The sequence below is a fragment of the Balaenoptera acutorostrata genome, chromosome 13 (genome assembly GCF_949987535.1).
Source record: "Balaenoptera acutorostrata chromosome 13, mBalAcu1.1, whole genome shotgun sequence".
In the NCBI taxonomy this organism is placed as follows: domain Eukaryota; kingdom Metazoa; phylum Chordata; class Mammalia; order Artiodactyla; family Balaenopteridae; genus Balaenoptera; species Balaenoptera acutorostrata.
In genome coordinates, this window is record NC_080076.1 from 4,139,687 (window position 1) to 4,157,339 (window position 17,653).

Genomic DNA, 17,653 nt, shown 5'->3' on the forward strand with positions numbered 1-17,653 from the left:
ATTTAAACACTAAATGTGAATTTAAGTTCCACTATTCTCAATGGGTATTTATGTAACTTTATTTGGCTATTATAAAAACTTTCCAAACACTGGCCAGAAAAAGTCAATTTTGTCATCGGGCAAAATTCATACAGAAAGTATTTCAAACAAATATAATGTGCCAGACTGCCCCATTATTTATATTTACCTCTTATAAGCCTTTTCAAAGGGGAAGTATGATGCAAGTTTAAGACACATTCAGTTTATAAAAATGGTACCACTGAAGTAGATTCTATTTGACATTTTAAAAATATTGAAAGAATCCAATATTTATTCTTTCATTTAACAAAAATCCATTGAATACTAATTACAAGTATTTTCTGACTTTAGAAAAAACATTCAAATGGATCAATATTTTCTTACTATTTTTCTCTATCGTTTGGATTCACGTCATTCGTAAGCAAAGATGTTTTTCACGTACAATAATAACTAACACAGCCCTGTCTATAGTAGCAAAGAAAAACTGCCATATGCCCATGTATAAAGGAAGGGTGATTAAGCCACGGTGCCCGCCCTATTACATGTTATGTACTGATTCCGATGAATAATTAGATCTGTATTTATTGATCTGGAGGAAAAATGAGAATTACAGAATTACGTGTATCCCATCCCCTTCCAAAATATTTGTAAGGGACACAACTTCTTATTCATAGAAGGTTGGTACACACTGAGCTGTGAATAGCGATTTGTGGGTATGTGAGGAGATGATCTTTTTCTTTATTGTAACGAGTTGTTTTACTTGTTACAAGTCAATTATTTCGTTAATTTAAAATAAAGAAAACCAAAACTAAGCACAAACCAAGAGTGGCTTCATAAGTGAGACTCAGATTTTAACCCTTGATTCCACACAGGTTTTCAGGGTGCTCACGTCCCACCAAGTTTCCTACTCACAGCCTGACGCGGATACAATGAAGCTTCCTTTGGGCCACTTGGGGATGCCTAGTGCTCTGTTATTTCTAGGAGGATTTGACTGCTCCTGACAAGGGACCATTCTTTGCTATATGAAAGAGCAGTGTTGCATAGACGTTAGGACTTGTTTGCTATCCAAACGTGTGCTTTTCCTTAAGGAAAACATTCGTTTAGACGGCTCCATAAATGGGAGGCGTGTGGAACCTAGATGAGCCCAGGGCCCCGGAGAGAGATGCAGGCAGCAACAGAGCTCCCTGTGTCTCGGGGGGAACGCGGGGAGCGGCACGAGTGTTCCTTCGGGGTCCACCACGGCCGCACGCTGGAGCAGCTGGACATCCACAGAGCTGTAAATACAGCTGTGTTCACGCAACTGCTGCTGACTCCAATGAGACCGAGACGTTCAGCAGGCAGGGTTCACCACCTCTGATCGTGTCAGCTGCCTGGACACAAAAAGCAAACGTTCCCCACTAAGTAAACACAGCAAACTCACTGGAAACGCGGTTCCCAACTCTATGCGCATAGGCACTAAAGGGCTAGCAAGTCACCCCCAGGGACCCACTTCTTATTCTGGTGACACAGGACCATGTAGGCTTTGTCAGTTTGGCTGTGTGGACGGCTCTCGGTGAGCTATCACCCTAACCTGTTCTACTAACAGCCCCCATGAGTCTCTGGTCCCCCACGAGTGGAACGTGGCCACTGCAATGACTAAAGCCTCTAGACGAGGCCAAGAAACACTGCCACAAAGTGATTTAAGGTACTTTGGTCTATTCTAAGTCACTGTTTCTTCTTCAAGATTTCCACTCATTACATTTTTAATTTTATTGTAATTCTGTGTCAGTTTGCTAGACGAACTCATCAGCTATAGATTAAGGCTAATCTATACACTTAAATTAGAAAGGAATAAAAAAATGCAAGTAAGCCTCTGTCTAAGTGTTTGGTAACAAACAGGCTCGAGTTATAACTTTTAGTCACAAAGATTAATTAGTTCAGATAATTTAGAAGTGAGATCCAAGAAGACTGCTTTTTACCAATCAATTACTTAAGTCATGTTGACCTTCTTGCCATCCTTTCCTTGCTTAAAAATTTCAGGCAGGCAAGAACCTTGCCCCCTCACCTCCTACAAACCCCACAAACACACAAGCACCTCACCGCGGCAGGTGTGCCTCCAGGCCGGCATCTCTGCCCAGCCCGCCCAGCCCCAATTTTCTTCCTGCTGATTCCTCGCTAGGGGGCTCTTTCTCAAGGGCCCAGTTCACAGAAGGATCCTTCGGAAAGCCTTCCTGCCCCAGGAGTTTAGTTCTTCTCTGGACTCCTGGATTCTGCTGTCTATATTTCATTTAGGGCCTTTCTCCCAATGAAAGAGTAAATTTTTCACAGAGTTTCTTGGCTGCTCTGGCCAAAGTAAGCGAAGCGGAGTGGGGTACCCTCCTTAGAGAGCGACCTCTTTCTTCTGCAGGTTGTGTCACAGCCCTGGTCAATGTCCCCCTCCCCCCTCGGCCCCCACTGTTAACTGTCCAAATTCCCATGTGTCTCCAGAAAGCCATTTTCAAGTTAAAAAAAAAAAAAGTCACGTTTGTAGAGTCCATCTGGATAAAAACTTTGGCTTCTTACTTTTGTTTCACCTAGTCTCACTCCGAAATCCACAACTTTTTTTTTTTGGCCATGGGTCCTTATAAAAGTAAGGGCCACCCTGGCAGGGGTGAGGCCACTGGGAATCAGGCTCCAGGCTAACAACCTGCGGGTGAGTCTGTCCACCTTTGAGTTGGATTCTCCATGACACAGCAAGCAGCTGAGGCCGGGGTTGCTGGAGAACTTGAGCACTTGGTCATTCAACAGGTGGCTCTCAGGGAAAGGACACCCGGAGGACTCCCGTGATTAGGAAGTGCGCATCGGCACCCGGGATGCAGCCAGCGAGAGGACCATCTCTGAAGGCAGCATAAATCTACAAGCCTGCAAAAGGCTTCAATCTTATCTGGGCATATCAGCTACTCAATCAACAGTAATTATTTGTTTACATTACCTGGGCCTTATCACCCTTGCCTTTCCCCACTAAGAAACAGATCAAAGAGATCACTCTCTTCACAAACCTAAGTTTATGAAATGCCCTGAGGCCTGTTTCAAGGCCAGCTTCTTTCATTTCCTCCTTCCTTCTTCAATGTAGAGATTCGAAACTCAGAGAAAAGGGACACTGGACAGAATGGAATGGGTTAGCCTTGATGCTAGTGCCAAGTTCACCTGGGAGAAGGGGTGAACTACGCAGCCCTACAAACTAGTCCCACTATTTTTCATTAAAACTTTTTCATTATAAAAAATTTCAAAGATATTAAACTGAACAAAATAATATAATAAACTCTTGTGAAACATCACCCACTTTCCACAATTATCAACATTCTCATATTCTTCTACTCTCACCTGAACTCCACTCAATTATTATTATTTATTTTTACAGTTTTTTTAAGGTAAAATTTGCATGCATGGAAATGTGCAAATCTTATCTGTCCAGTTTAGACAAGTGGCCACACCATGTAACCCACCTGCTGTCTCTGGACAGAACATTTCCATCACTGCAGACAGTTCCCTGGTTTCTGCCCCTTCTCCTCTCCCCACTCAGAGGCAACCGTTGTTGTGGCTTTCTTTTTTTTAACCTTTGATTAGTTTTGCCTATTCTAGAATTTCATACATATTGATGAGCACAGGACTCACAGTTTTCTGGGTATGGTTTCACTTGTTCAGCCTAATGGCTGTGATTGTGCTGTGGAATATATTAGTAGTTCTTTTGACTAAGTTTTAAAGAAGAAACGGACAGAATGGCTGGCACAAAGGTCCCAGGCAAAACAACAACAAAATCTGCAAGATGTCCCCCTTAAAGGCTTCTCCCACGTCACGTCACTGTCTTGTGCTGTGCCTTTCCTGACTTTATAATTCAAGACGTTCTACTTCATTTCTTTAAGTTCAAGATATCACTGATGCAAGATGCAATTCTGATTAGAACAAATTACCTGGACAATGAAATACTACTCAGCCATAAGAAAGAACAAAATTTTGCCATTTGCAGCTACATGGATGGACCTGGAGGGCACTATGCTAAGCGAAGTCAGTCAGGCAGAGAAAGACAAATACTGTACGCTACCACTTATGTGTGGAATCTAAAAAATACGACAAACTAGTGAATATAACGAAAAGGAGCAGACTCACAGACACAGAGAACAAAAAACTGGATACCAGTGGGGGGAGGGGGAGGCACAAACTACTGTGTGTAAGATGGGCTCAAGGACGTACTGTACCACACGCGGAGCAGAGCCAATATTTGGTAATAACTGTAAGTAGAAAGTAACCTTTAAAAACTGCATAAAAATTTAAAAATTAAGAAAAAAAAAGAACAAATTACCTGGGATTTCTGTTTTTAGAAAAAATATAAGGTAAAAACATTGTTGCAATGTTGAGTGTGGCAATACGACATGTCTCCTTTCTCCACAGTAGGGCACAGTACTTAAGAGTTGGGTTCAAACCCAGGCTCTGCCACTTGTACCTTGAACAAGTTACTTAAACTATCTGCGTCTGGACTTGCTTTACTGTGAAACAAGGGCAATTCCACTCTTACAGGGCTTATGAAGATCAAGTGCTTTCATAGGTGTGAGAAGCTTAGCACAGTGTTAACAAGTGCTATTATTCCAGCTTGCCATTGGCACACAATTCCTTATTTCTCTTCCTTAATCCACCCTCATGGAACAGTTATTTCAATGTTATCAACACTTAACTAGGAACTGAGCCACTGAACAAGGGGATACATGGTTCAGTTTTCCTTGGGCACTTACATTTAAAAATAACCTGGTGCAGCCAAATACATTTAAAAAAAAAGTCTGTTAACAAATATGTATCCTTAAGTAGTGGAATACATAGGGCTGATGCCTTTGAGCTGGGGGATTTTCATTTACTTGACTACACCTACTAGACCTTACAGTTTGGTTACGTCCCTGTCTATCACTTATTGCCAGTGGATTAAAATATGTGCGACTACCTATAAGGTGTAAGATAATCAGCTGTGAATCAAAAGGACAAGATACAGTGGCTTGATATAAGAAAAATAGACAAAAATAAAGAGCTTTTCTCTATACCAATAAAAAATGATAAATAAAATATAATTGAAAAATTCTACACACAACTGCTACAAAAATATTAACTATACAGGAAAAATAATTGGTTGAAGGACTAAAAACTTGAGTAACTGGTGAGAAATAGTGTTTCTGTAAAAGAAGTTTTAAAATTATAAAGATGACAATTTACTTACAGTTTACCCTGGAAGAATGTATGAAACAAAGGAGAAATGAAGGAATCTGTCTTATTCAATATAAAAACCCAAATGCATAAGAAAGAAAGTGGGTCACTGATAGAAGAGAAGAGAGGTAAGTGTATGGAACAGAATAAAGAAACTGTGGAGCAAATAAAATACATGTGGGAATTGAACAGGAGATAAAGGTGGCATTTAAAATCAAAGAGGGAAAGTATGGACCGTTCAATAAATACATTGGGAAAATAACTATGTGGGGAAAAAATGAAGTTAGAGTTTTATGTCAGACTTTATACCAAAATATGTTCCACCAAGTGGATTAAAGGTTTAGATTTGTAAAAACTGAAACAACAAAAATACCAGACTGTAGTAGAAATGTTCCTATAACCCTGAAGTAGAGAGGTATGACACTAAAGTCAGAAATCATGCATATATATTTATCTTAAAAACAAACAAAAAAATCATTAAATAAAGTTAAAAGAGGAACAAGAATTCACATAGTAAAAAATACAAATGACGAATAAACACATGAAAGAATGTTCCATGTCACTAGTAATCGTAAGAGCTTTTCTGCTGCACATATTGGGATGTTGTTGACATGAACATGTAGAAGAAAGTGTGGTGAGAAGTTGTGGGAAACCGGGAGCTGCAGATGCTACCTTGGGGGCCTCTGGGCACCAGTTACCAAAGGACTTGAATCAAGAGCTCGTGGACTCTTGGGTCCTTGTTGTAGGAAGTCATCTTGAGGAGCCGGGAATGGACACAAGGACGCCCATACTCTCTGGGGCGACCCTCCACGGGCTCTGTCACCTGGCAGCTCTGCTGGGACGCGTGGAGGGACCGCCCCTCGTGGAGGCTCTCCTGGCCGCTGGCACGGGGTGACGGCGCAGCTCTAGCCCCGCAGCCCGTGCTGTCCCCCAGGGCCTGCCTCACGACTGCACTCACAGGGTCATCTGAATAGGGATTTAGCGCCCTGCTCCTCCACTAGGCTGTAAGGCCCACGGGCAGTTCTGACCTTTGTCAGCGCTGTGCCCGCGGCGAGGGGGACAGTGCCTGAAACACGTCAGGCATCCATCCAATAGACATCCGCTGTGCCCTTTCAGTGACTCGCGGGAAGGTGATGAATAAAGTCCCCACAGGCTCCCCGCTGCCCACGGCTCGTGTCTGAACCCCTGAGCAGGGCAGGCAACGACCTTCACAAGTTGTTCCCAAGTTCCCTGTCCAGCCACTTGCAAACACAGGGCCTTTGACGAGCCACGCCACATGTACCCACTCTGAGCCCCTGCATTTGCAGTGATGACTCCGCCTGCCTCGAATGCAGGTCCCCCACTTTGTCTAGAAAACACCTTCAAAACCAAGCTCCTGGCTCCACACACTGCAGCAAACTGAGTGAGCCTGTCTGTGAACCCTGAGGCACTGGATACAAATGCCCCGAGCACTTCCTGTGTCTTGCGTAATTACCTATTCACATGTTTTTCTCCTGGACTAGATTAAGAACTCCTTGAAGGCAGCAGCTGCTTTTTCACTCTATGCACCCTGGCTCACAGCAAAGCATCTGACACATAGCAACTGATCAGAAAGTATTTGTTAACTACTGAAAAAAGTATTTAGATACTTTAACAAATTATTTCTAAGAATAAAGAACATAATGAAACTTTTTATTTATCCTTCACGCCACTCTCATGGAAGGCCTTCACCACAGCTTCCTATGAGGATCCCAGACTTTATTTAATCAAGATTCAACCAATGGGAATTCTGAAAATGTCAGTACCATGTCCTAATGAAGAATCACAACTCCTATGGACCCACCATTCACGTTAGTTTTCTCGAATACACATCCCCCCCAGGCGAGAGGCCAGTCTACCCCACCAGACACCACGTAGCAGCTCACCTAGTGCAATAAGCTGGATGACATCACTGGAGTGTGGGGACTGAAGACTTTCTAAAGTTTCCCACTTGTTCAAGGGCACTAACTTAGCCAGAGTGTGTATGGCTGATGAGAAAGCAATTCTAAGTATAATTTAGGGGGGAAAAAAAGACATTTTAAAGCTTTACTTCGAAGAGACAAGAGTTTAAGTTTAAAATTCTGCTTTCTGGAGCAGACTATGTGGGTGGAGCTGCAATTATGTTCAAATAAGCAGATAGCTGTGATAACCTCAGAAAAAAATAAGACGATCTATGTCCAGGTTTTCGATCTTATTAATAAAATTGAATTTTCTAAATAGCTTATAATTTTAAAAAGAATAAGTCTTTCTTAAGGAAAAAAAACTAAAATTACCAATTTAATGAAAATATACCAGCTAAGTTTGGAACAGGATCTGGGCTGAATCACATTGTTCAACATGAAACCTCAATAAACAATAGCTCAAAAAGAAAAAAAAAAAAGCAAGTTCTTTTGTTTTAGAGGCCACAAATGCAACAGAAACAAAATATAATAAAAAAATGAAAATTCAGGTACCGGAATTATGCATTTCATACTGAATAATTATTTCTGTACTGCCTGTAAATCCTCTCCGGTAAGCTGTGCATCTAAAACTCATCGAACTGCCAAGGGGTAAACGCAGCCCCATCCATCAAGCAGCCACTTGACAAATACATTCCATAATAGAAGTTTATTTTTATGGGAGGCTGAATCAAGGACTTTCCCATGCATACAAAAACTTGTCAAAATTATTTATGAGTCTTGCTGAGACACACAATATGTCATATCAAACTCCTATTTTCCTTCCAAGCACAGACTGTCAATATCTTGGCTCCTATCAATAACGTGGCCCGCCGCTGATAGAGGCCACGGGAGCCGAGGTCACCAGCCCATCCCAGCCGCCGCCGGAAGCCGTCTCTAAGCTCAGTGCAGCTGAAGGAGGCCATTTACCACCTCGATGAGGGGCAGTTAAAGGAAGCGCTTGGGACTGCCCTCAGAGGATTTGCAACATAAAGTAAAATGGAAACATATGCTTGAAAAATTATGGTTGATTACAGCTGAAGTAAAACAAAAATAACAGTAGATATTTCATCTTTTATTTTACACACAAAATATTAGTTAAGGCCGATAACGCAAATGCTCGAGAACCACGACAGCAGCCTATCCCCGCTGAAATTCCCATTCTGAAGGAGCCGGGACAAGACCTGCTCTCGGAAGGTGAGGGATCTGCTTTGCGAAGCGACGAGACCTGGCTCCGTCCCTCCGGATACTGCTAGCGTTTTACTCACGAGGAAGCATTCCTCTTTAGTGGATTAGCCGTCCATCCTCTGTCACTCTCCCCAACACAGGGGGCTCATGGAGAAGAGTGGAAACTGCTGAGTGACCCCTGAGATAATTTACAGCAAAAGGAAAATGTATTCTTATTTTTCAGCTTTGGGGGCAATGAAAACTACAGTCTCCTAGCCTAAATTAGCCCTGGGAACTAGTCAGCGACAGCAAAAGCGTAGCACTTCTTAGCAATGCCCTTGTTCCACGAGGAAGTGTTCTACCACTGCAATTTCATGCTGGTGCTATGACATGAGCCACGGAAAGGCCGAGAAGCCCATGAGTTGACCATGAGACCACCAGTCAGACCAACACCACAATAGTACATTTTGGTGGCACAGGGTGGGCAAAAATTACAAAAAAGGGGCTGTTAAACCTTTGCTTTAGTTCCTCAACGTGAACAGAAATGCACACTCGTGAAATCTGCCTCACAGCCTCACTGCTCTGTTCCCATCCTACCCCTGTGGGGTGAGAGGGATGAGCAGCTGCCAGAATTCTGAGGGGCCCCCAGGGTACCACTCCCTGTCCTGCTGTAACCTGCTCAGCCATATTCTAGGGCAGCGAGAGCGCAGCCTGACTTCAGACCAGATGACTTGATAATTTTCATCTAGAGTATTAAGAAGACTCTTACTCAAATCTGGCTCAACAAAATAATGCACAACACAGAAAACAGTGTCTGTACTTGGAGTGGAAAAATACAAAGCGAGCGCTAGGCTAGAAATGTATGATGTTATCACCTGCACTCTATTTAAACCACTGGTTTGGATGTGGAAAAGTAACTTTTAAGTAGTTTTCCTGGAATGCCTAAATTCAACACTACCAAAAATGGGTGAAATGACAGAAGTTTACTTTTTCCTGTGGAAATGTGACAACGAATCACAGGGGGCGGGGAGGAAAGGGGTTCCCTTAAACCATTTCATTTCTCTGCTCTTCCCAGCGCTCTTCTGAAGCAAATTCTGAACAGAGCCCCACCCAAGGCTACCAGAATCTACCCAGGTGTACTTCTGATAATACAAAACTAGGCTCGGGAGCTGTTTCTCCAGTTCTGGGCACTGTCCCGGGCCGTCAAACAGAGAGTCAGAGGCACAGTTGGAGAGAAAGCGTCTAACCCCAGCTCGAGAAAGGAGACTGAAAACACAGCTCTTCATACATTTGCCAGCCAAGTCACTCCTTGAAAGTGAACAATATGATGACGCAGTATCTTTAGACTTTCAAAACAATTATCTGAAACAATCGGAATATGCTTCAGTTGGGAAAGCCGTGTTTTCTCAAAAATATTGAGTTGATGTTGCTCAATAAATGGAACATGGCTACGACTTTCAGGTAAAAACAGAAAAGAATCCGGAGGTTTGTGTCCCAAGAACAAAGCATGAACTTCTATGTTCAAGCTGAAGTCAACATATTTCACTGAATTTCCAATGAATTGCTACAAGAAAGCGAGCGGGGCAAAGCCATCTTTATCTGTGATTCTATTTCGTAAGCGTCTCAACCCATGAGGCCGGGATTAGGCCCCTTTCTAAGGATGGGGTGGATGAGGCCTGGAGGGTGGTGACGATCCAAGGTCACATGGCTTATAGGTGACACTGACACCCTCACCAGGCCGTGCTCCTTCCTCCCATCTCCTCCTCCCAACACTGACAGAGCCCTGAAGACTGCAGGAGCTCCCGGGGAGCGGGCAGGTGAAGTGGGAGGAGGACGGGGAGGAGGGGGGAGAAAGAAGGAGAAAGAAAAGGAAAATCTATCACTGAGTGGCTTTGCCTGAGGAAAAGTGCCAGCACCTGTATTCAGAAACCTCTGGTCAGACCTCTCTTTCTTACATTATTTCAATCAGGAGGAGCTCCGCAGTCAGACTACACAAAGGGACACACATCAGGAAGAACAAATTCACGCTTTCACACGCAAGCCCTGTGAGGTGAAAACTCAGAAGGGAACCAGGCTCTGAAGACGCCGTCTGCCTGGCAGAGTGAGCCCGGCTCAGCCCACAGCCACCCTGCTCCGCGTGTCCTCCCTTCACGCCCAGCTGAGACTTCATCCCCGCGCCCCGCGGACGCGCATCCTGTATCCTGAACCTGCTTCACCCTTCGAGCTTCGGCATCCGACCAAGACCCAGCTCGTGCTGAATGCGGAAGAGTGCTCGTCAAGGCCAACCCTGGGCTCTTCTGTTCCTGAAAATTTCCTGCAAAGAAACATCTCCAGTTCAGGTTTCAGGAAACAGGCTCAGAAGAGCGAGGTGACTTGCAAACCCCACACAGAGCTGAGACATGAGCCCAGTTTTACGTCTGTCTCCGGAGCCTGCGAGCCCGCCCCTCCTCCAGCACACCGTCCTCATCAGTAGGGAGCAGGGTTTTGGATTGCGTGACCCGGCTGGGGGGCCATCCTGGGCACTGAGGGACGCTCAGCGGCCACCCCCCCACCCAGCCGTGATGTCCCAGAATGTCTCCAGACATCGCTAGGTGTCCCTAGGGGGCAAAATCACCTCGGGTTGAGAACCAATGACCCAGGAACTACACAATCTACCTCACTTCCGTTTCTATTCTCTGCTCCATCTTTACCAAATACACTGGCAAAATTCTGAATTCTCTGTTGCTACTGCTACTCATGTCTGGGTCCGGTTCCCTCACGTTGGCAGAAGCAACAGCAGTACAGTTAGGTTTCCAGGTAAAATACAGGACTTCAGTTTAATTTGAATTTCAGATAAACAACAAATAATTTTTTAGCGTATGTCTCAAATATTGCATTATTTGTTATTTATCTGAAATTCAAATTGAACTGGGTGTCCTGATCTTATTTGCTAAGTCTGGTGACCCCACATACAGGGTTGGGAAAAACGGAATCTCCCCTCATGTTTACATGTTAATGGATAGAAAATCAGTGTTGGAGACACAAATTTTGCATTTCAGTTAACTTTTGAGAAAGAATTTTATTACGTGTGTTAAATGTATTGTTTTCCTTTTGCATCTATTAGTAACAAATACTAACCTACAGTAGTATTTGTTATTTCCTTAACACCTGGTACTTTTCATTTCTATTTAACCTAAAATTGCGTTCCTTGCCCAGAGAAGCTGCCAACTGTTGTCTAACAATGGTTTGTAATTTAAAAAAAAAAAAAGAAAGAAAGAAAGAAAAAGAAAGGTCTCCTATCTTTAACAGATATCCATTAAAGATATATCTTTCTGGCTCAAAATTTATGGTAAGACCTTAAAGGTTGTCAGTCCAATGCCAACTTGGAAGCGTTTCATAACATCACAATATTCTACTTGTAATGTTATGTCCCATTTACTGCTCTCCCAAATCTTCTTATACTTTAATGGTAGCTTCATTATTCCCAGAAAACCACAAACTGCCTAGAGTTTTGCTTAATTTATTCCCCATTTCATTCACCTATCTTCTCAAACTTCATCTTCTTAAGTCAACGTCAATTTTTCCCTTGCTCCCACTTAAAAAAAAAAGCCACACATGAAAACACAACACTAAAATAACTCAAGCATACAGACACATGCAGTGGAAAAGATAGGTCTTCCTTAAGAGCTATGCACGTATGCAGACCCACTAACAGATACGTGTGTATGTACACACACACACACACACACACACACACACACAAAGGTTTATACTTCTATAAGGAAAATGGAATAGTACACAGGTTTCTGGAGTTCTGTTCTGTTCTACATTATATGACAAACGTTAATGACGTCATGCTTCGCTTCCTTCATAGAACCTTCCTAACTGATCCAACCATGCTGGTCTTGCCGTGTTGAACTCCTAGTGTCACTGACAGTCAACACCTCTGAGCTATCTGCCCTCACCTACCCTTCCCTTTTCCCTCCCGTGCTAGGAACTGGAGAAACAAGCATGACCAAGGCCTGGTCCCTGCTCCCGAGGAGCTCAGGATCTGGTGGGACCTCATTTCATGGGCATTGATGATACTGAATAGAAATGACCCATGTTTAGCAGGGAGCTTCAAAAAGCCCATTCTGGAAGTGATGACTAATGGACCACTCACTCTGGGGGTGGGGGAGCGGGGAGACAGCAGCTGGAAGGACAGCTTACCGGCCCCCACGGGAGGCTCCGAGCACGTTAACCTGGTATTGGTGTCATCATCGTCTGACTATTACAATCAACCTCCAAGCATCTTACGTGCACACGTGTTATCTTTCCAGCTGAAGCACAATTAGTTCATACTTCCTAGTATCCATAATACTCTTAGCGTAAGGTTGAGTACAAAGTAGGCAAGTAAGTATTAATAATTATAATTTAATAGTGAATAAAATATTCACATTAATAATACAGATAAAATTTTATGCAGAAAAAAGGGAGTAATAATGAAAGAGTAAAAACACGTAGATCTTTTATGAACTTAAACCCAATGGCTAATTCTTAGTATAGTCACTACTTTAGCCATCTGAAGATTTGCCATACTTCTTCTCAAGGGAAAAGTTAACTAATGAGAGCGTTGACACACGCATAGCTTTTATTTCTGAAAACCATGCTGGTCTGAATCATACGAGGTTGATGATACTTGAAGAATACCAAGAAAAAGAGACGGTGCCTTGACTGACCTGGTCACCTGGTGACAACAGGACGTACTGTGACAGCGGAATAACCTTCACTCTTTGCAACTGTAATACCTTTACGAATTGCAAAGCACTTGTACAACCATTTTCTCTTTTTATTCTCCTAAGAATCTTGGGCTAGGACTGTATCATGCCATTTAAAATTATTTCTGAATAGTCAATACATTCACCAAGTTCAAAACTCAAAAGGTACAGACGAGTATTCAGTAAAAATAAACCTAAGAGAATAAAGTAAAACCCAGTAATAATCTACATATAATGCATTAAAAAGGAGGAAAGAATTTTACGGAAAAATGGGCTGGAGGGCACATAGGTACTTTGACGCAGCAAGGTCCTCTGGTAGAAGGACAAGGGATCTTCCCTGCTGCAGGAGGCAAGAGGCAGAGGCAGGGCTGACAGACAGAGAAGGAAGGGGCTACAGGAGCTTCCTTTAATTCAGGAAGTACCTGTACTTAGTGCTTTCACTTTGCCTTTGATGAGCTAGGTGGGTAAAGGAAGGAAAAGGAAGGAAAGTGTCCCTGGCCTGGGGGGAGTGAGACCTTACTGACAAGAAACACTGCCCCACAGAAGACAAGGAGTCTCATGTTGGCAGTTAGAGGCCTGCGCTCCGATTCCAGCTCTGCCCGGGTGGGCGGCGAGGCCGTGGGACCAGTCCCATCAGACAGCTGGCCCAGGCTCCTCATCTGGAAGATGAAGATAGTAACTCGCAAATCTCCCCCGTACGGCAGAGATGACAGGAGGTGACGCGTGCAGGCGCTCTCGCCAGGAGATGCCGGACAAATACGCAAGGCGCCAGGATCACAGGGAACAATGGAGAACGGCACACAGTACGGAGATCCAGCTAAGATCTGGGAGGAACACGTCTTAGGAAAGGTGAAGCTTCAGGGCAGACGTGAGCAGGGAGCTGGCCCTGAAGGCTGGGGCGTCTGGACTTGGGGGGCGTGCTTAGGAGGGCCCTGGGGCTCGGAGCCGAGCGACTTCAGTCGTGTCTCGTCTGAAGCCTCCGTTGCTTAGGAAGCCCCTTGGAGAAGCAGAGCCGCCGTGGCCAAGGTCGGTGGCCAGCCGGCCAGTCAGACACGGGCTGGGGCAAGAGCACAGGGGCCGTGAGCTTGTGCCGCCCAGACGGGGAGAATAGAGCGAGTTTAGGTGATCACGGAGCATTTGCACAATTTTAACAGTTACATACTTATCCTAGTGGCTGGCAGGAAAGAGGTGAGCCAGTCTATCAGATCTGTGATAGCGTAGGGCAGCAGAGACGGGGTGGAAAAGCAAGACTTCTTCACTGAAGGAGGGGACATTTCAGGCGTGCAGAGGAAACAGACTCTGCTCACAGAATTGGGGGCTGAAGTGACTGGAATAATAGGATCCCGAGATTTTGAGCTTAAACAACTTGTATTTTGGACCAAAATGAGCTCTCTTCTTCGGGGAGGCGGGTAAGGTGGGGGTAGGGGTAAAGAAAGTTCCTTTGGGAAGAAGACAAGTAAACTGCGTCCAGGTGTCCACACTGAACAAACGCTCACAGCCCCAACCTTCACAGTTTTGGGGGAGAAGAAAACCGCCACAGCTGTCACACCGTTTTCTAATGAGGCCTCGGTCAATAGTTAAGTCCCAAATGTTCCAAGGTACAAACGGTGGTGGTTCAAAAATTCAGTTGGAATGGTCAAAATTACCCTTTCATGGGATCCAAAGGATTCCAAGGGAAAAAACCCCTACACTCACACATGCACGGTATTATTTTGCTTTCTTCTTTAGGATGCTACACTTTACCTCTGAAATTTTCCTAAGCAAACATTTCCCTTTTCCTTTTGTTCAGCTGAGTAACTTTGTTAGCCGCGCCATAGGAGAGGCAGAAACTGCGGGGCTGGTAGAGGCCCCTAATTGTGAAGCTGTTACAAGGGTTGCACCTGATCATTCCCCAAATTGTTGAGTTGATGGGATTCGTGTAGCTGGTTATAAATTGATAATCTAAATTAATTCATTCAAGCAGAAATCGATTTTGTAACTCCTAGAGAGCTTGTAATAATGCTTACCTCCCACTGCTAGCTGCATTCTCTGTTTCATAAAGCTGGTCGGAAACAGCTGGATTCAGGTGACCTGCTAGCTCATTAAATCTGTTACATGTTCCTTCTAGTAAATGATATTAAGCTGAAATGGCCTAACATTGATTTTTTTTCCCTTTAATTTTATGACAGAAATAACCTAATTTGTAACGCAAAAAAACAATCTCCTTGGATTACTTTACCTTGTTAAAATATTTTATGCATTTTTCATTTACACAAAGGTAATGGAAAAACACTTAAACTATCTGTTACTTAAACCACAAGAGATATGTTCCTGAAAGTCTGATAGCTACAAAAATGATTGTCTCTTCATAGTCTTTACTTTATATCTGTAATAAAAGGCAGACAATTCAATTCATTGGTTAGTAAATAAAGTACGATACAGTTTTTATTTTATTTTCTGTGCATTGCTAGAACTAAAATCAGATGGCTTTTAAAATCCATTTAGAAATAGGAATCATTACTTTCCTTCCTCTTTCTAATCTAAAATGTCTAATGTCCACTTGGAACTTCACATTTTCTTCATCAGCAGAAGCTGTAACCTAATTCTAAATCCCATATTAAAAGAGTCATTTTCCAAGCTATCCTTGCCTCATGTTCTGAGATTGAGTAATGAAATCAGAACACCTGCCTTTTGTGCAGGAGACGATTAAAGGCATTTCTGGTAACCTCCTGATTTCCTTTCCTTTTCCTAAATAAATTTTAAAATAAAAACGTCCAGGATGCCAGAACAACAGAGGTAAGAAATGTCACAGGACTCTAAGTGACTAATCATTTTTATTGCTATAATAAGTGATAAGTGTTTCTGAAATCAGGGAAGGTGAGTAACTGAAGTCCCAAATCCCCCTCCTCTTCAAATGCTCTAACGTTTACACAGGGGGCCACACTCATCAGTTTACAGCCTCAAAAGCTATAACTTAAGAACTAAAATAATGCTTGTTGGCCTGCCTTTCCTATAGAAACCACCTTACAGCACAGATTTTAAACAGGCTGATCAACGTAAAATAAGATCACTAAATCTGTAAACATTTTAATGCTGAACACTACTTATTTAGTGTTTAAAATGAACTTAAGTATTTTTCCAAATACTATTTCTAACATTGAACATATCATGTGATGTTATTTCAAAAGAATTTACTTTAAAACCATCCAAAGACCGTAACTATTTATATCACAGTAGTTAAAAATGGAATTTTAACACAGTAAGAATGAATGGCTTTATACTCCTAAACTTTAAAAAAAACTCTTTAAAAATTAATTTTTATTTTGAGGTGTACATCTCAAGATAAAAATAAATAACACAATCACTCACTTAAAATGCATGTGGATTTCTTTGATCTAACACAGAGGTTTTTAAGGAAAAAGGAAAAAAAAAAAAAAAGAGAAGAGAGAAAAGAAAAAGAAAGCCCCCAGCATCTCTTAGGCTAGGTACGGCGTGTGTCCCCCCAGTCTATCCAGTGAACTGCCCAAAAAAGGTGGTGAAAAGATAAAGCATTATCACCTTCCCTTCTGGCATCTCCCACCCAGCCCTCTTCCTGAATGTTCTCCTTAAGAAAGAATGCAGAATTCATTGATTATATCTTCGAATTTTTTTTTTTTACAATTCCAAATTCTACAGATCTATTTTCCAAATTTTAAATAGGAAAACTGAGAATAACAATGAATGAACATTAGTGGAAATCCAGTTTTATAAATCATAGACAATGAAGAACATTATAAAAATATTTTTATATAAGTTATTTCAAACCCTAAATAATTCTTTCCACTTTACTGTTTAATTCTATATATTAGCATATTATTGAGTATTTTAAATTAAATTTTAAATTTTAGAATAGTTTTATATTTGCTAAACAGTTGGCAGAGCTAGTACAGAGGGATCTCATCTAGAAAAAACAGAGAGAAAACAGAAATACAGCTAACGTGTAGTGGGATACAAAGCAGCATGACCCAGAGCTCCACACGTATTGTCGGCAAAACAACTGAGGAATTGAAGTAAAACACTCTCAGGTTTACTGAGAGTTTTACTGTCAGTGCTCAGTTGTCCTGACAGTGTAACACCTGATGCTTTACCTTGCACTGCCCACTTTACAACCCACCCACCCAAACCTCAACCGGCCCAAGACTGTCACTCTGGCCCAATTAGTGCAGAAGCTTCCTGACCAGCCTCGGGTCCCCCTTTGTGATCTTCCCACCTGCCTCCCAAGGAAACCGGGATGCCATCCCAGCTCTCACTGCCAAGGCCCTAGAAGCCCTGACCTCCTTTCACACTTCTCTCCATTCACCCAAGATCCGGCTGCACGGTCCTTCTTTAAAGTCGGCCTGACGGTCTCTAGGACCTAGAGATTCATACAGAGTGAAGTAAGTCAGAAAGAGAAAGACAAGTATCGTATATTGCTTACATGGGAATCTAGAAAAACGGTACAGATGAACAAAGATGATGAGCAAAGCAGAAACAGAGTCACAGATGTAGAGAACAAACTTATGGTTACCAAGGGGGGAAGAACTGGGAGATTGGGATTGACACATATACACTACT

At 42.8% G+C, this 17,653-nt stretch overlaps 1 protein-coding gene across 4 annotated transcripts in view; it reads right to left on the bottom strand.

Annotated features, from left to right (window-relative positions):
* The window catches only part of ZNF407 (zinc finger protein 407), a 420,134-nt gene that overhangs the window by 49,677 nt on the left and 352,804 nt on the right, over positions 1 to 17,653 (bottom strand). The window contains exon 9 of one of the 4 annotated variants that reach the window (XM_057526914.1): positions 1,303 to 1,388. The exons of the other annotated variants lie outside the window; for them this stretch is intronic. Within the exon in view, the coding sequence (XP_057382897.1) occupies positions 1,381 to 1,388 (8 nt within the window). The 3' untranslated portion in view covers positions 1,303 to 1,380. Of the gene's footprint in view, positions 1 to 1,302; positions 1,389 to 17,653 lie in introns of those variants that run through there. 4 annotated transcript variants of the gene reach the window in all.